General features: G+C 40.3%; 1 protein-coding gene across 1 annotated transcript in view; it reads right to left on the minus strand.

Moving 5' to 3' along the window:
• The window catches only part of PCSK5 (proprotein convertase subtilisin/kexin type 5), a 508,063-nt gene that overhangs the window by 62,102 nt on the left and 426,104 nt on the right, over nucleotides 1–19,857 (minus strand). The window contains exons 27-29 of the mRNA XM_040356083.1: nucleotides 18,880–19,083; nucleotides 3,900–3,983; nucleotides 1,945–2,125 (exon numbers count right to left, since the gene is read on the minus strand). Coding sequence (XP_040212017.1) covers nucleotides 1,945–2,125; nucleotides 3,900–3,983; nucleotides 18,880–19,083 — 469 coding nt within the window. The remainder of the gene's footprint in view (nucleotides 1–1,944; nucleotides 2,126–3,899; nucleotides 3,984–18,879; nucleotides 19,084–19,857) is intronic.

Consider the following 19,857-nt stretch of genomic DNA (forward strand, 5'->3'; position numbering starts at 1 on the left):
AATTGAACCGATGGACGCCTAACCGATAGGTCAAAACCGACGGTTAGTATGCAAAAGCATTGGTTAAAAACCCGCGCATGATCAGAATCAAGTCGACGCATGCTTGGAAGCATTGAACTTCTTTTTTCTCAGCACGTCGTTGTGTTTTACGTCACCACGTTGGACTCGATCGGTTTTTTAACTGATGGTGTGTAGGCACATCAGACCATCAGTCAGCTTCATCGGTTAACCGATGAAACAGTCCTTCAGTCCGTTCTCATCAGATGGACTGATTGTGTGTACAGGGCTTTAGAATCACCTCCCAGGAAACACACTTAACCCCTTAATTGGCCCCTAGTGTTAGCCCATTCCCTGGCGGTGACGTTTATACAGTGGCTATATTTAGCTCTGATCTCTGTATAAATGTCAATGGTCCCAAAAAAGTGTCAAAAGTGTCCGATCTGGCCACCGCAATGTCGCAGTCCCGCAAAAAATTGATGATCACTGCCATTACTAGTAAAAAATAAAATAATGAAAATGCCATAAATCTATCCCCTATTTTGTAGACGCTTTTGGGGCAGATCCACGAAGAAATAACGCCGGCGTATCTATTGATATGCCGCGTAATTTCAAATTTTGCGCGTTGTATCTTTGTTTTGTGTCCTCAAAACAAGATACGACAGCATCTCGGCTAGATCCGACAGGCGTACGTATGTTTCAGCGGCCGCTAGGTGGCGTTTCCGTCGAATTCCGCGTCGAGTATGCAAATGAGCTATTTACGGCCATCCACGAACGTACGACCGGCCGGCGCATTTTTTTACGTTGTTTGTGTTCGGAATTTTCCGGCGTATAGTCAAAGCTGCTGTTATGAGGCGCACTCAATGTTAAGTATGGCCGTTCCCGCGTAAAATTTAGAATTTTTTATGTCGTTTGCGTAAGTCGTTTGCGAATAGGGATTTGCGTAGAATGACGTCACCGAAGTGAGCATTGGCTTGTTCCGGGTTAATTTCGAGCATGCGCACTGGGATACCCCCACGGACGGCGCATGCGCAGTTGTTTACGTCGGGTCACGACGTATTAACATAAAACACGCTCCCATCACAGATATTTGAATGGCGCGCCATTACGCCGCCAAAGATACACTACACCGCCGTAACTTACGGCGCAAATTCTTTCAGGATTAAAAAAACAAGCACAAAGTTACGGCGGCATAGTGTATCTTAGATACGCTGCGCCCGGCGCAAAGGTACGTGGATCTGCCCCTTTAACTTTTGCGCAAACCAATCAATATACACTTATTGCAATTTTTTTTAACAAAATATGTAGAAGAATACATATTGGCCTAAAATGATGAAGGCATTTGTTTTTGTTTTTTTAAATTTGGGATATTTATTATAGCAAAAAGTTAAAAATTATTTAGAGGTGATTAAATCCCACCAAAAGAAAGTTCTATTTGTGGGAAAAAAGGACATCATTTTTTGTTTGGGTACAGCGTCACACGACCGCGCAATTATCAGTTAAAGCGACACAGTGCCGTTTGTCAAAATTTGGCCCGGTCACTAAAGGGGTAAAACCTTGTGGTTCTTAAGTGGTTAAATATCATTTTTGATTTGCTGCTTTCATTGACACTGTGCACAGGTGACACCAAGTTGAACCCTACTGAAAACCCCCTATGCATTACTCCTGCGTATTTGCTTTGGGGCCTTAGTATGAGGAAACATTCTATAACATGATGTGCCAAGCTTGTCTCTAATGATGGATTGATTTTTAATGCCAGTAAATGAACAAGGAATCTGTTTTGTATCCCTCACTTTTGATATTGGCATATGTGTCATGTAGCTGAAAATCGTATTCGTTCTCAAAACAGTTATCTAGAGAATGGGCGTAGAAAATATACATTTCAATCATATACGTCATTCCGCAGGTGGTCAGTATAATGGACTATGTCATGAAGTGTTTTCTTACTCAGGGCAGCTCTTATAACATCTCCCAGCATGCAGAATGTCATGTGAGCACTTCAGGCATTCATTGTTTTCTGCACACATCTCACAGCCTTCTGAACATCTTTCACATCGTCTGTCCTTTGTATTACTAAAGGTCCCCCGCGGACATGATTTAATGCAGCTCTCATCATGAAGAAATGTCCCTGCAAGTGAAACAAATACATTAGAATATTTATGAAAAGAACTTTCCCTGACTCATTTTAAAACAGTCCTTTTTCTACATTTTTATTTTTTTGAATCCTGATTTATAAAAACAAACATTTGTGCAAGCATATTTATACATACAGTACATGCAATGTGTGTCATTAAAGCGGATCTTCCCCCTCATAGTCAAGTTCCCTCCTTTCCACCCTTCCTCACCTCCTTTATACGTGGAGTGCACTATTTAAAAAATAATTTGTCTTTATTTGAAAAATAAATAAATGTTTTCCTTACAATCACGTATACAACCATAAAACATACATGAAACCTATATATTTGGGTTATGAGAGGCGATTCTCCCAGTCTCCCCCTTATTTTCCCGCTTTAATAAAACAATAACAATGTATATTCTACCCCTTTTTTCCCTCTCCCCAACTAGAGGGTTTTAAAGGAGGATAAAATAAAAAAAAGGAGTGGTGAAGTATATTTTCCTCCTCCCCCTTTCCTCTTACCCTTCCCCCTCCACGAGGTCTATGTAGCGAAGAGAAAACCAAATCGTATCCCCTTTCCCTCATCCTCCTCCCCCTCCCCCGTTTTCCCTTTCCCCTACTGTATTAGTGTTGTATGTGTTTTCTAATATTTTAACTGTATATTTATATTGTGACAGTAAAAACATGGGGAATGTTACAAAGCCTTAAATTATTCCCTTCAACTATTGTGTTAAAAAAAAGGGGGGGAGCAGGAATACTCTGTTAGTATTTTGTGTATTTCTTCCTCTCTCTCTTTCCCCTCCCCCCTATACTTTATTTACTTTTTTATTTTATTTACTGAACAAAGAATTTCAGTCCCCCCCCCCCCCCTGCAATTTGCCTATGCGAATGACATGCACTATCCCCCCCTTTGCCTTTTAGGATATGCACGTCAAGAGGCATAGAGCTCCATTGAGGAGGGGGTGGGCCAAGCGGCGGCTTAACCTAATAGAGCTGACGGGCCTTATGATGACATCATATAAGAAGATGGTGAGCAGAACAGAGTGGGCAGAATTCTAAAGCCCTGTACACATGATCGGTTTGTCAGATGAAAACAGACTGTTTTCATCGGACAAACCGATCGTGTGTGGGCCCCATCGGTTTGTTTTCCATGCGTGAAAAAAATAGAACATGTTTTAAATGTTTCCTATGGATAAAAAAACAATAGAAAAAAACGATCGTCTGTGTGGAAGTCCATCGGTCAAAAATCCATGCATGCTCAAAATCAAGTCGATGCATGCTCGGAAGCATTGAACTTCATTTTTCTCAGCACGTCGTAATGTTTTATGTCACGCGTTTTGGCACGGTCGGATTTTTGACTGATGGTGTGTAGGCAAAACTGATGAAAGTCAGCTTCATCGGATATCCGACGAAAAAATCAATCAGATTAGATTCCATCAGATATCCGATCGTGTGTACAGGGCTTAAGAGGATTCTGCAGGACACCGCTGGATCCATTGGGCGTGCGAGTGTCTGAAATGTTCACAACCAGCATTAAGGTAGGCAGGGTTTGGGGAAAAAAATGGGGAGCAGAGTCTGGAGATTCAATTTAATAGCCCTTTCGTAAGAAGAAGCATTATAAGTTTATAAATCATTGAAACTTTGGGAAAATGAAAGTTTCCAGGCTCTCTATGTGGTGGGAAACGAATGAGTTTTTATTTGACTTCTAATGAATATATACGAGATAATAATAATAATTTTCTTATTTAGACATTATTAGTAAAAAGAAGCACAAGTATGGACTTACCTGGATGACACGATGTGCAAGCATAAGCAGATATATTGCAGGTCTTACAAATCTCATCACATGGAGAGAACACAACTGCAGCTTCTGTTATAAAAGAAATTCATTTTATAACATCTTATATGTCAGGTGGTATTATTTTTACAACGCAGATTCTTTCTTACCCACAAAATATTTAAAAATATACAGTCTTTTTTTTTGTATTTCATTTGAAGGGATAGTAGACTTGTAATATTATTATTATAATACAGGATTTATATAGCGGATTTATTTATACAGGATTTATATAACAGTTTGCGCAGTGCGTTACAACATGAGGGCAGACAGTACAGGTACAATACACTTCAATACAGGAGGAATCAGAGGACCTTGGATTGGAATAAATGCTTATAGAGCGCCGAATGCGAGTTGTGAAACTTGCGTCTAAGCGCTTACAAACAAGCTGGGGGTATCCAGTTTCCAGGAGCAAAAAGAAGAAACTAGGACATCTAAGTAAAAGAGGGAACAAGCAAGATATAAACAGAAATATAAAAGGAAGGGAGGGGAGGGGGGCAGGACACAAAAAGCCTAAGCCTATCCCTACTCCCTGACCATGGGCCGCAGCCTGGGATTAAGGCAGCGTCCTGCTAAGAGCTCGTTAGAGCTTACAATCTAGGAGATATGCTATACTATTAGAAAATGGTGCCACTGTCTCTTTAAGTGCAACATAAAAACGTGCCAAAACAAAAGTGCTAATACAAAGTAAAAACAATAAACTGCGCTAATCCACACTTAAACTATAATATCAAAGGCTGCAGCAAACGTGCGATACACAACATAGCAAAGGAAAAAACAAACAAAGCTGCGCCACATTAATCACAATTATTAAGAAAATAACCCCTATAACTATAATTAAAGGAGTAATAACAGTTGAAATCAGAATAAGCCGGTCGGCAAATACAAGGAGCCCTTCCTCCTTAGCGTGGTGACGTCACTGCGCGTCCTCCCAGACGCGTTTCGTCATCAATTATGAAACGCTCAGTTGGCTTGCCCTCTGGTAAGCAGCCTCATTTATTGGTGGAGGGATCACTTCAGTCAAATTTTACCTGTCACCATGGTGGTGTGGCTTATCATGGAATACCTGCATGAGTGTTCTAATTAAAGGATCCATACTGACTGTTTCGATGCTGATAATATCCATTTATGGACTGACCAATTTACCTCAACTGTTATTACTCATTTAATTATAATTATAGGGGTTATTTTCTTAATAATTGTGATTAATGTGGCGCAGCTTTGTTTGTTTTTTCCTTTTTTTAAAGTGCTAATATGCCAATTATTCATAATCGCATTAATCCATCCAATAAAATATAAAAGTGTTCAGTGTGCAAATTCGGTTAATTCAATTGATTGTTGTAATATGCCATGGCCTGGTAAAAGTCATTAAGAAGCAAAACTTCAGCCCAAATGTTTTGCATACAGTGGATTAAACATCTGTCGAGATTTATTTTAGCCTTTATCCTCAATAGGGAGATTTGCCCTGACTTCTTGTCTAGCCCTCCACCAATATGTGTTATCCATACTCCTGTTTCCCTTTTTAAATTGTATAATTAATTTAAGAAAGTAAGTAATCAAGGCCAAAGCATTATTTTTGTTTTGTAATGAGTGCGGGAAGCGTTAGAACCCTTGTCATTTTTTTGCTGTCTTTTTCTTATGAGACTGTTACCACTGGAAAAGAAAGTGAGTGGGAAAATGGTTCAGTAGAACAATGAAACATTCGAATAGGGAGGAAATATTCCAATGTTTAAGAGAGAAATTTCCCTGGACTCGGGCAGATTTATTTTCCTTTTGTGATTTTTTTTTAGGACAGAAGGTAAAGGGAAATCTCCTGATTTGGACAAAAGCAGCAAAAAATACATATATGAGGTATATGTTACTAACTGCAAGGGTGTGATACAATACAATAGTGGTAGTATTAGCATTTTATATTGGACACATAGGGTGGAGTTGGGTTTATTTAATTTATAAGAGGTATATGAGTTGCAGTTAGGAAAAGCAAAAAATGCACGATGCACAGTAGTTCCCTGCAGATTTTTTACAAAGCAAAAGTCCAATAGTCTAAAGAATAGGAATACTTCTTACAGTGGTGAATTCCAAAATATTGAAAACCTGTCATGAAAAAATGTAGCAGTCATTGCTGACTTCTCCTTCCGAAAATGCTAGGTGCTCGGCTGTTATATTGATGCTTCAGTTTTAGTAGCTTTGAGTCTACGTGTCCTGGTGTTGTCAGCAATGGCAGCTGACATACTTATCTTATGACAGGTGTCCTTTAATTATTATTTTATACTTTATAGTGCAAATAGCAATATACAGTATATATCAAAGTAGTGGACTGTACACACGATCGGTTTGTCCGATGAAAACAGACTGTTTTCATCGGACAAACCGATCGTGTGTGGGCCCCATCGTTTTTTTTTTCCATCGATGTTAAAAAATAGAACATGTTTTAAATTTTTCCTATGGATAAAAAAACGATAGAAAAATCCGACCGTCTGTGTGGAACTCCACACATGCTCAGAATCAAGTCGACGCATGCTCGGAAGCATTGAACTTCATATTTTTTTGGGCTCGTCGTAGTGTTTTACGTCACCGCGTTTTGGCACGGTCGGATTAGATTCCATCAGATATCCGATCGCGTGTACACGGCTTAAGAGGTGCATTGAGGTAAATGTCACATAATAGTATACATTTTCATTATGAAACCAAAACATAACTGACATACAATTGCTCTATTATTCTTACTGAGGTTACTTTACTAAAGAAATAGAGACTGTTCATTTTGCAAACTGAATGTAAAATACGATGAAGTGATGATCAGTAAATGCAAATTTCAGTGCAAATTTGAAAGAAGCAGGGAGTTTGTTTGCAAATGATAACAGAAGTCATTACAGCTTCACTTTTCAAACTAAATATTCGCTTTCCTAATTAAACATTCTCTATTCCTTTGTAAATCCACCACAGTGCATTGAATTATTCCTTCTATTCTGTGTGCTACACATCTGTTTTTATGTCTGTTGTACTCTCGTGACTGCACACTAGGTGGCAGCATAGCACCAGTTACACCATTCTCCTTGTGTAGTATTGCACTGATGTTGCATTTTTTTTTTTTATGAAGGAGTTTGTTTTTACTATCAAAAATATTTCATGAATTTGCACTGGCAGGTTCAGCATTTCCAGCTAAAATTATGTGCTGCCATGCCAGCTCCACGTGGGACTCAATATCAAATGCATGCCCAGAATATGATTTCACAATAGTTGTCTTTGCTCCAGTGTAGACTTGCCAAACAAAACTTTACATAAATGAACAAAGATGACAATGTGGCCCTAGGACCATCTGGTTGCCAGATTGTTATCCAATAAGGGTGTACTGTACATATCCACTACAAAAATGTAAAAGATTTAGATGGAGTATGAGTAAAGATCACGCCAATATTGAAAGTGCCATACCAGCATACACTGATGGAGGTAGCCATTACGTGATTAAATAATAATTGAATAATGTTGATGTTTATAAACAATGCCTGGTGATAAATAGGTTGTGCAGTGTTCCTAAACTTTTTGTTAGCTTTCCTTAAATTGGGGTAAGTATTATCTCCATTCTGAGATCTATTCTTACGTTGAGTAATCTCTCTTTCCTTCATGTTCTAGTGGAATGCTTAGTTTGTCTTGTGAATGAACATCGTCAAGTGGCACACTCTTCTGCCCCTCTAAAAAGTGACCTGAGGTCAGTGAGGTGGCTTATCAAAGGGCAGTAGAGAAACATCTGCCAGGCATTCAGGAAGTGATCCTTTGGCTTCCTGAATGCCCCTTTTTTCAGCATTTTTTCTATTAAAATGCCACTCCACAACTGAGAGCCAAGAGTGCGGCTCACGTTTACAGTGTTGCCATGTTCACTTGCATGTATTGATTTTGGTTGCCTTACTGCCAGCTAAATGTGACATGCTGTATCATTTTGCCATGCTGCAAAGTAAAGCCTTGTGGCCACAACTATATGCATTACCCTCATCGCCCACCATTGCACAGTTTAGGAGGACAGTTGGGGGATGTTAAATCTTGGGTCAACCAGCTTTTTTTTATGCCCCCTCGTGACACCTGTGTGAATGAAGCCTAAACAATTTTGGACTTTCATTTCTTTAGAGTGGCATTCTTTTTATATATGGGGTACAAAAACATTTGAGCCCTCCAGCTTATGGATACCTTGTTTATGAAGAGGTCAGCTCCACTGGAGACAACAGTGCCTGGACAAGGTCATCCTGTGCCTAGGACAAAGATGCCAAACTGTGCCCCTTCTATCCCTGCAATAATCCATTGCGCCAGGGGCAGCCGGCCCCTCCTGCCCACCCCATGTCCCTGCCCTGGGAGACAGCTTGCCCCATATTAAACCGATTTACCTTTTACAACCAGTATCCAATGATGAGATAAAATAGTGCCTAATGGAGACCCTGTCCTAATGAAGACCTTGTCACTGAGATAGGAAGTGGATATCTTAAATGGGGGCACAGCAATAAAGAGACCCTGTCCTAGTGAAGACCTTGTCACTGAGATAGGAAGTGGATATCTTAAATGGGGGCACAGCAATAAAAAGATAGCTCCAGTTAGATTCTAGAATGGAAAAAAATTATTTTCCATTGTCTATTTTGTGTGTATATCACTTTTTAGTTGCTGCTTTTCATTGTTGTTCACTTAGCGCGGTACTTTTTTTGTCCAGTTAGATTCTAGCTCTTCTCCATGCTAATAAGATGTTTTTCCTTTTTCTTGTGTCTTTGTTAAGAAATATGGGCCAGATCCACAGCCAGCGGGCTTAACTTAAATCTTCCTATTTAAGTTACACCGCCGCAAAATTTCTACCTAAGTGCCCGATCCACAAAGCACTTACCTAGAAATTTTCAGCTGTGTAACTTAAATCTGTCCGGCGCAGGGCGTGCCCAATCTAATAGGGCGAGTCCCATTTAAATTAGGCGCGCTCCCGCGCCGGACGTACTGCGCATGCTCCCGACACGATTTTCCCGACATGCATTGCGCGAAATTACGTTTCGCCGAGTTTTGTGAATCGCGCCAGGTAAAAAAAGTTGCGTCGGGAAAGAAAAAAGATGCGGCGGGAAAAAAAAAAATGTAAAAAAAAATTTGACATCGCCTCGGGAAAGAAGGGTATACTTTTACAAGGTGTACTAACTTTACACTTTGTAAAAGCAGCCCTAATTTTGCGTTTGCAAACTAACAGCTTACGGAGACTTCCCGAAGGGAAACCGCTTTGTGGATCTCCGTAAGTGCTAATTTGCATACCCGAAGCGGCATTTCGACGAGAAATGCCCCCAGCGGCGGCCGAGGTACTGCATCCTAAGATCCGACAGTGTAAAACTATTACACCTGCCGGATCTTAGGAATATCTATGCGTAACTGATTCTGTGGATCAGTCGCATAGATAGAAACAGGGATACGCAGGCGTATCAGCAGACGCCTGCGTATCCCTTTTGAGGATCTGGCCCCATGTTCCTAAGAAAAAAAATAGGGAAATCCCCCCCCCCCCCCCATTGGGGACAATACTATCCCTACATAAATTCTAACACTTCTTCTACCCTTCTGAAACAAACAAAAAAAAAAAGAATTTGGCTAGAGTTTAATTAAAAATCTTCAAAACTACACAGCTAAGGAAAAAAAAACGTTCTTGAGTGAATATAATGTATGCCATTTGTAATAGAATTCTCATCCATTATTAGACACATGCAGAGTGTAATAGAAGAGCCAAAGCATATGTGAGCCATACAACAAAGCTGTGAATGATCCTCTATTGGAGCAAAGGTGAGTATGGGTTGAACAGCTGCTACATAGGAGATGGTACATTGGTGCCTAAAGCAAAGACAAAGGAATGTTCATAGCACAAAAAAAAAAGAAGAAATGTTGAATACAGAAGAGTGAAAAGAAACCAAGAACAATACAAACAGGTAAGAACACAGATGGAAAACATGATTCTTATATCCATGCCTAAACAGTGCCAACACACCAGCATTATATACAATAAAAGTCAGATAATGTCCAAAAAAATTGTGAATAATGCATCAAAAATCTTTGTGTGTTTTGTGTTCTCCCGTCACAAAGTGTGCCCTGCAGTAAGATATCCTACTACACAGAAGTCTGGAATGCTGTTTAATTGCTTAGCGCCACTCATAAAATAAGACAGCTCTCCTGTTTTTTTTTTTTTTTTACTGAAGATATATAGAATGAAAAATGATTATAAAAAAGTATTATATCTGCTTTTTTTTGTAAATAGCTCCCTTCATTCACTTGAATATGCAAACACATCTTTCTGAAACTACATGATCATTATCTGCACAGTGTGAGTGTCAGAACAATATAATGCTTTCTATCGCATGTCATGTGAAATTGTATGTATTAACCCACGAGCAGAAAAACAAAATAAAAATCTTACGTGTCAAAAAAAGAAAGAAAATGACGACTACTATAAAGAATGTACAACGTTTAATATTAGCTTAAAGCAGTAGTTAACTCTGTATGTGAACTTGTACCTACAGGTAAACTTAATAAGGCTCACCTGTAGGTGCAATGAATATCTCCTAAATGTGCACTAGGTTTAGGGATATTCACATCAGCAATAGTCAAGGACGTCACCTGCGCTTTAGCACTGACGTTCTGCATTCAGGGCATACAGAGGGTGCCGTGGAATGCAGAGTGCCAAGCAGCGATCATGACTCCCTTGCAGGGCTGGACTGGGCCAAAAATTTGGCCTTGGACTTTATCTGGACCGGCCAACTTTAATTTTGCAAACACGCACAAAAACAGTATATAAACTTTATATGAAAGGCCAAGCAGTGGTGACAGTGTGCTGCTGGAGAGCTTTGTTTAAAGGGTACGTTTTTCATAATGTGCTAGTATGTGGCGCATACTAGCGCATTATGGCATAAACCTGCAGGGAACCAGTTTCTTTCTTTTTTTTTTTTTGCCAATTTAATACCCCAAGAGGCTTTGGCTTCCACTCAGTGGCTGGAGGAGGGTGAGCCTGGTAATGCATCATCAGAGGGCTGACTGCAGGATTTAGGAAGAGACAGCTGGTGCCTGAAGATTTCAGAGAGGAAAATGGTGGCATGGGACCTGGTGTGTGGCAGGGGAAGATAACAGCAGGACAACACTTCATTTACTAGGCAGGTGAATATGTTAAATCAGACTATAAGGTACAGTGGAACCTTGGATTACAAGCATAATCCATTCCGGGAGAATGCTCGTAATCCAAAGTACATGCATATCAAAGCGAGTTTCCCCATAGAAGTCAATGGAAACTAAAATAATTTGTTCCGCATTGACTTAAATGCCATGCAATACTGCATGTGGCCGGGTGGGGAGGTTGGCGCTGGAGAGCCTCAGGCCCCGTACACACGACCGAGTTTCTCGGCAGAATTCAGCCAGAAACTCGGTCGGAGCTGGATTCTGCCGAGAAACTCGGTCGTGTGTACACTTTTCAGCGAGGAAGCCGACGAGGAACTCGTCGGGCCGAATAGAGAACATGTTCTCTATTTCCTCGTTGTTCAATGAGGAAAGTCGGCCCGCCGAGATCCTCGGCGGCTTCAACACTGAACTCGACGAGGAACTCGATGTGTTTGGCACGTCGAGTTCCTCGGACGTGTGTACGGGGCCTCAGAAACACCTCGAAAGTCCAGAGGACAGCTCGGCTTAAGTCAGAAAACCTTGGAAAGGCTTGGGAATAGAGTATTTCCAAGGTTTTCCAAGCATTTCCAAACAGCTCCGATCGGCTCCGCTCGGCTCTGTCGCCCCCCCAACCTCAGGCCAAAAGCGGTACTGCACACCGCTTTGGCTTGAATCCTGCTCGTTTTGCGAGACAACATTCGCAAACCGAGTCAGGATTTTTCAAAATACAATGCTCGTATTGCAAAACGCTCGTTAACCGCGTTACTCTGTAATTGGAGACCTACAATAAAATTAGAGCAGGAGAAGGTGAAGTTTCTCTTTAAGCAATGCATACGGAGAAAAACATGCATCGCTAAAATGATATGAATTTCTTTAAACATCTGCATTTACACTTCTTATACCCTCTATAAAAGCTAGAGGACCTTGTGTCTTTATTCTACTGTGTAACTAGCCAAGACTCCAAAATGTTATAAACACCAATACTACAGTATTTTAATTATATGATAAGCATACCGTATTTTCCGGCGTATAAGACGACTTGGCGTATAAGACAACCCCCTAATTTTCCAGGAAAAATGTTGGTTTTGGGATATCCTCACTGTATAAGACTACCCCCTTCCTACTAGTCTTTCTGGAAGCTGAGGGGTAGCCAGAACCGCTGACAGAAACAGGCTTTTTCAAATCTCACTGTGCCATTACATTACATTCCTCACTGTGCCATCACTTGCCCCTCACTGTACCATCACTTGCCCCCTCTCTCTGCCATCACTTGCCCCCTCTCTGTGCCTGAGCTTGCCCCACTCTGTGCCTGAGCTTGCCCCCACTGTGCCTGAACTTGCCCCCCAGTGCAATCACTGCAAACAGTGCAATCACTCACTTTTTTTCTGAATAAACTTCAGGCGGTGCGGTGCGGTGACAGTCTCCGTGCTGTGAGCGTCAATGATTTAAAAGACGCGCCTTCTCCTCAGACTGTCCTGTGTTAGGCGGAACACAAATCTTCCCAGCAGCGCCTCTGTTCTGTGTTCCGCCTATCACGGATGTCTTCTCATCTCGTCCGAGGATGAGAAGGCATCTGTGATAGGAGGAACACAGAACAGAGGCGCTGCTGGGAAGATTTGTGTTCCGCCTATCACAGAACACTCTGAGGAGAAGGAGCGGCTTTTAAATCATTGACACTCGCAGCACGGAGACCGTACCCGGCGTATAAGACGACCCCCGACTTTGGATGCATTTTTTTGCATCCAGAAAGTCGTCTTATACTCCGGAAAATACGGTAATTAAAGTCATCTTCTGTAGAAAATTTGCACATCAAAATGATAAGCAAGTCCAGAGATACAGGCGGTTGAGTCAATATGCAAATCCTGAAATTTCCATTAAGTTACACTTGGTTAATAATGCACTGCTATTAAACCCTTTCATATTTGTTTATTTTCCTTTTGTTACTGGCATGGTTATACTGTATGCGCACTATTCAGATAAACAACATTTTCAGTTGCTCGTATTAACATTAGCATTTGTTTTATTCCATAATTAGTACTGGAATTTTTTTTTAATATATAGAGGAGGTGGCTACTTTTACTATAACATGGGATTTAGGGTTGGGGACTTAGTATACAAAGACTTTAGAGCTACGATGATACAAGGCTAGTTCTTTGTAAAACCAACGTTGAAACAATTTAAGATCTATCTAACATTTCAATATATCCATGGACACCAAAGGGGATTCCATGTTGAAAAGTGACGTACAATGGGTTAAACAGCATTAGTGTTTCTAGCAACTGAGTCTGACACATTGAAACAAGTTATCCCAAGAGGAGGCACTGCTGCAGAAAATGATAATGGTGATGGAACATGAATTTTAGAGATGGAAATGTATGTGAGCTTTTAAGACCTCTCAGGGTTCTCAGGGGTCCAGATTATTTGAAAATATTATTTTGTGAGTTGTATCTGTGAAGATGTAAATTTCTTTTATTGACAAGGTGTTTTTTCTATTTTTGAGATACTGCTATTTTTTTGTTGTGTATAAAAACATAACAGAGATTAAGTGTTTTATTGTCTCTTGGATCATTGCTGCATTGAATGTTAAGTAGGATCATATTTTTAAATACCTAACACAGCTAGTGGCATTTTATGAGTAATTATAGGTATAACAATGCAAAATAGAAGGATCACTTTATAGGAATGTGAAATAATAATAAACACATTCTTTTTTTTTTTGATCCATTTTAATAGAAAATATGCTTCCAGTCAAGGTGAAGACAAGTATTTTAAAGTACGTAAGTAACTATAATGCTCAGAGTTCTTCAACCTTTAAAAGGTAACTTCACTTTCATAAGTAAAAGAATAGCAAAAAATAAATAAAAAATTATACGATTGCAACACAAGTCGTATTGTAATATAACATTATAAAAAAATGACCTTTGCTTTTCAGCCAGGAATGCTGTAATTTTCTGTAAAATGCAATGCAATATGGAAACCTGGAGGTGTTCTGTACCCAGTAGGTGTACAGAACACCCCACAGAAATATAATTTCCTGCTTGTGTGATTAGCTTACTGATTTTTCCAAAAGTCTGCAGTAAGATACAAATATGATTTTGGGCATCCTCTGCAGCAACATTTTAATTTTTTGAAGAGATACAGTAAAACCTTGGATTACCAGCATAAGTCGTTCCTGAAACATGCTTGTAATACAAAGCACTTGTATATCAAACCAAATTTCCCCATAATAAAAAATGGAAACTCAGATGATTCCTCCCACAGCCATTTATTCATAGGTCTTTCAGTTTATAGTCCATATATAAAGATTATAGCAATAGGACAGGTTAGTTAGTCATAAAATGTCCATCCACAAATGGAAGCCTCCACAAGGAGATTAGAAGCAAAATCCAGCAGGAGCTACAGAGTATTAGAGAGAAGTGAGACCCTTCTAAGTGTAGCAATAAGTTGCTAAATGTTGTACCTTCATTAAATGTAACCATATTGCTACACTTAGAGGCGTCTCTCTTCTCTTTTATACTCAATTGTGACATGACGCTACTTGTATATCAAGACATCGCTTGTATATCAAGTCAAAACGTATTAAAAAATGTTGCTTGTTTTGCAAAACGCTCTCAAACCAAGGTTTTACTGTACTCCTAAAAGGCTCATCACGTCTAAAGTGATTCAGATCCTCATTGGAACCCTACAACAGGGGTCTTCAAACTATGGCCCTCCAGTTGTTCAGAAACTTCAATTCCCATCATGCCTAGTCATGTCTGTGAATGTCAGAGTTTTACAATGCCTCATGGGACTTGTAGTTCCGCAACAGCTGGAGGGCCATAGTTTGAGGATCCCTGCCCTACAAGTTCAGCAGCTTATCAATAATGAAATAATTCATTCAAATTCACATTTACTTTGCATATGAGCAAAGACAAATCAACAGCTATTTCTTTGGAATGTAAGGCATCATTCACACTTGGCGGACTCCGTCGCTATGGAGTCCGCCTGCTCCTGTCGGCTCAGCAGGAGATCAGTCCGTAGATCTCCGCTGAGCTGACGGATGACAAGCTCCTCTCTGCTCACTGAGCGGGGGGGGGGGGGGGCTTGTCGGGCATCGCTGAGTCCTTCGTTTTCATCAGATCTTACCCGATCCGATCCGCATGGATGGATGGGGACGTGGCCCCCATACGTCTGTTTTAGCGGGTCGGGTCGGATGTCAGCGGACATGTCTCCGCTGACATCCGTTGATCTATAGCGATGCATGGAGCGGCCGTTCAGGTCCGTGACAGACGGACCCGAACGGCCCTAAGTGTGAATGAGACCTAAGAGTTAAACCAGTCCCAGCTGAAAAAACAAAGATACCGCATCCTAAAATCTTTCAGAAAATATAGAAATTTTTTGAGGAATATAGATTTTATTGACATCACATACAACTTCTCTGTTAAAAAAACAAGTTTTTATGTAACAACAACGCAGGGCACAACGCGTGCAGCCGGTATTTCTCAACATGTTTCATGTTAATATACAGCTTCTTCAGGAGGTTGGGGAGCAGAGGGTATCCACAATAAAAAGCACACAGATAATATGCGGATACAGCAAGTCATGGCATATTGGGTCAAAAAGGCCTCATCTGTAAAAAATGGCAAGGTGGTGGACATTTGCTTGGTGGGATTGTATGCTATGGTAAGGCTTTATGCAGCACATGGTGGCAAGGCGATATTTTGCAGCCGTTTTTGATACAAATATTTTCTACCAGCTTTGCTAAATACAGGAATTTATTTACCTTTTTTTCCCCTTGCTTTATTTTTACAGATTTTGAGGCCTGTTTGAACCAATATGCTATGACTTGCTGTATCTGCACGCTGCATCCTTTGAACATTTGTGATTAAAGTGGCTGTCTTCTTTATTAGTTTTTTCCCTGCTGCATTATAAACCATTTATTCATTTGACAACTCAACTTGTGTCTTGTAGATTTACCTATTTTACCTATTTTGAGTGTGCAGTGACTGATTGCACACCCGTTTTAAAATTTCCTACATCTTGTTATTTTTGTACAATCCCATAGTTCCTACACTCTTATGCCTTGTACACACGATCGGAATTTCCGATGAAAAAAGTCAGTCAAAGTTTTTCCATCAGAGTTTAGAAATAACATGTTTTATTTTTTTTACGATGGAAAAAAATCATATCGGAAATTCCGATCATCTGTGTGGAACTCGCATGCACAGAATCAAGTCGACGCATGCTCGGAAGCATTGAACTTATTTTTTCTCGGCTCGTGGTAGTGTTGTATGTCACTGCGTTTGGGACGGTCGGAATTTGGTCTGACAGTGTGTATGCAAGACAGCTTGAACGGAATTCTGATGGATAATTCCATCGGATTTTATCCCATTGGAAATTCCGATCCTAAAGGCATTAGGCTGGATTCACACCTATGCAGTTTTAGTGCTTGTTTGCATTTTGCAGATTTGCACTACAGTCCATATTATGGTTTCCTATGGAACACTTTCTGAAGAGCAAATCTGCAAAATGCAAAAAGCACTAAAAATGCATAGGTGTGAATCCAGCATTAACACTGCCATGTCTGACGGGGGGCCCCCTTTTTTCCGCACTTTTGGTCTAACCTGTCTGTCACCCCTGGGTAAGATTTAGGACCCCTCTTCTGGCAGTCCGGAACATATGTTATATTCTTGTTTATGGTTTATATGTTGTTATTATATATATTATCCAGTGTTCTTTTTATTGTAGATACTCTCTGCTCTCCAACATCCTAAAGAAGAGGCATATTACTGTGAAACGTGTTGAGAAATACAAGTTGGAAGCATGTTCCCCTGCTTTGTTGTTAAATAAATACCTGTGATATATTTCTAATCTTGGCTCTATGTTAAAACATAGAAACTGTGTTTCAAGCTGCTGGAAGCTATGCTCTTGTATTAGCATCCGCATTTGTAATATTCTAAGCCTTGGATTTTTTTAAAGTATTTTCTGTAATAAAATGATGTACGCTCTTAACAAGAAACGTTGTATGTGATGTCTATGGTGGTACCAAGAAAATCCATATTCCTAAAAAAATATATATATATATTTTCTGATACTTTTTCAGAATAAAAAACGGTAGAAATCTCAACAAAGTTTGCTAAAATCCTTGCAAAATACATAAATCACCCAGAGGGGAATGTTTTCATCTCAACAAAAGTGGAGTTACTGTTTAAAGTAAAACTATGGCCTCCCATTTAAAAAAAAATCTATGTGCTGAAGCACATTAAGTCCCGTTTCACACGTATACGACTTGTAGCACGATTTTGGACGGCAAAATCGTATGACAAGTCATTCTTCATGATTTTCAATGACTACCATTCATACTGGCACGACTTTAAGTCATGCCGACTTCAAAGTAGTTCCTGCATTACTTTTTTTCTGAAGTCGGATTCCGTATTAACAGATCCAACTTTGGCATGAGAGCGCCCCCCCTCCTGAGCCGTACCAGGCCTGCATGCCCTCAACATGGGGAGTGGGTGCTTTGGGGCAGGGGGGGCCCCCACCCCAAAGCACCTTGCCCCCATGTTGATGAGGACAAGGGCCCCTTCCCGACAACCCTGGCCGTTGGTTGTCGGGGTCTGCGGGTGGGGGGCTTATCGGAATCTGGGAGCCCCCTTTAATAAGGGGCCCCCCAGATCCCGGCCCCCCACCCTATGTGAATGAGTATAGGGGTACATCGTACCCCTACCCATTCACCTGGAGGAATTAAAAAAAAAAATTGGCGTGGCGTTCCCCTTAATTATTGGGGGATCAAAGTCGTGTCCCTGCTCATTGAAGTCGTACTTCAAGTTGTGGGGCAAAGTCGGATCCACAGTCATATTAACTGTCTTGTGGCAAATTTGCGGTAAAATCGCGCGACTTTGAAGTCGCACAAGTGTGAAAGGGGCCTTAGTAATTTTTGTAGGTACTGATGCGTATAGAAATGTTTTACCAGTAATTTATAGTAATTTGTGTAATCTTCATGCCTTGTACACATGACCGTTTTTCACGATGAGAAAACTGCCATTTTTTATATTGGTCGAGAAAACCGGTCATGTGTATGCTCCCTAGCAGTTTTCTCAAAAAATTAAAACCAGCCCTCTTTTTTCTCGTCATCTTTCCCGTCAGTCTTTTTCTCGTCGCCAAAAAAAAGCGTATATGCTTTTCCGAGGGGAAAAAAAACACGCATGCTCAGAATCAAGTGTATGCAAGTCAGGCTGGAGAGGAATCACGTTGTGAAAAACGATGGGTTTTTGAACGTCAGGAAAAACGATGGTGTGTACGCGACATAATGGTAAACAATACAGTTGTACTTGGTCAATATGCTGTCTTGTGTCATGTCAGAATTTTTTTTTTATGCCGTCTTGTTAAGTTAGTTTAAAGTGGTTGTATAGTCATTTTTATAACTTTTACCTACAGGTAAGCCTATAATAAGGCTTACCTGTAGGTAAAAAGAATATCTCTTAAACCTGTATGGTTTAGGAGATATTCCCCTTGCAATGAGCCGCTGACTGCAGCGGCGCATGCTCCAGCCACTCACAGCGATAGAGCCGCGATTCCAGGAAGACACGCCGAGTCAAATTGTCAGCTGCCTCGGCGTGGACCGGGTGAGATAACGAAGCCTACTTCTAGGGTAAGTATTTCATAATGAGCTACGAAAAAAAAAAAAGTGCCAGCATAACTGGCGTTGCATATGATTAGTAAAGTGGAAGAGTGCCCAATTACTTATTTTGGAATATGATCTAAGAATGCATAGCACAACATATATGAACACATTTTTGTGACATACCATCCCAATATGTCCCTGGCGGTGGCTCTTTGGTAGATGGATTCACACATTTGTCGTTTATCCACTGAAAATCAGCTTTGCAAGTTACACACTCATCATAGTCTGGTCCAGTACAAGATTCACATGTTCTGTAGCAAGTGTCACACTCTCTGTTTATTTCATCAGTGTAGAAGCCTTGGCCGCAGTCCCTTACACACGACCCATCTACAACGAAATACATGCAATATATAATATATATGCAAGGTATGAAGTGCAGGTATTTATTACAGGCATTTTTGTAGTGCTGACAATTTGTGCAGTGGTTTACATATTGTACATTCACATAAGCCTCCATCCTCAAGGAGCTTACAATCTAAGGTCCCTATCTTACATACATGCACACATACTGGGGCTAGTTTAGACAGGAGCCAATTAACCTACCAGCGTGGCTTTGGAGTGTGGGAGGAAACACAAACAAGCACAGGGGGAACACACAAACGCCATGCAGGTTGTTTTCTGGTTGGGATTTAAACCGAGAATCCTAGTGCTAAAATGCAGCAGTGCTAACCACTGGAAATATTACATTTTTCCCTAATCAATTTTTCCTATACTCACATGTTACTTTTTAGAAGTAGTGAGAGTGCAGTCACTTACCTTTAATTGCACATTAGATTTTAACAACAGATAATAATGAATCATTGACTGATTAATCAATAGTGGACAAAACACATTTAATTCAATGAAAGAAAGATAAACTGCAATACCAAGTATTACTTTCTAAAACACTTTACATGTTTGTGCAGTGTTTAGTAGCATCTTAATTTGATTAACTTTTAAAAATAGTGGATATTAAATAAGTTATATTATAATTTGTTTTTAATTTATGCATACACTATGGGCCAGATCCACATACATTTGGATCGGCGCAGCGTATCAGAGATACACTACGCCGCCGTACCTTACCTGGCGTATATTAGAATCCTCAGCGAGTTCGCGCCG

Source organism: Rana temporaria, chromosome 1 (genome assembly GCF_905171775.1).
Source record: "Rana temporaria chromosome 1, aRanTem1.1, whole genome shotgun sequence".
Taxonomy (NCBI): Eukaryota; Metazoa; Chordata; class Amphibia; order Anura; family Ranidae; genus Rana; species Rana temporaria.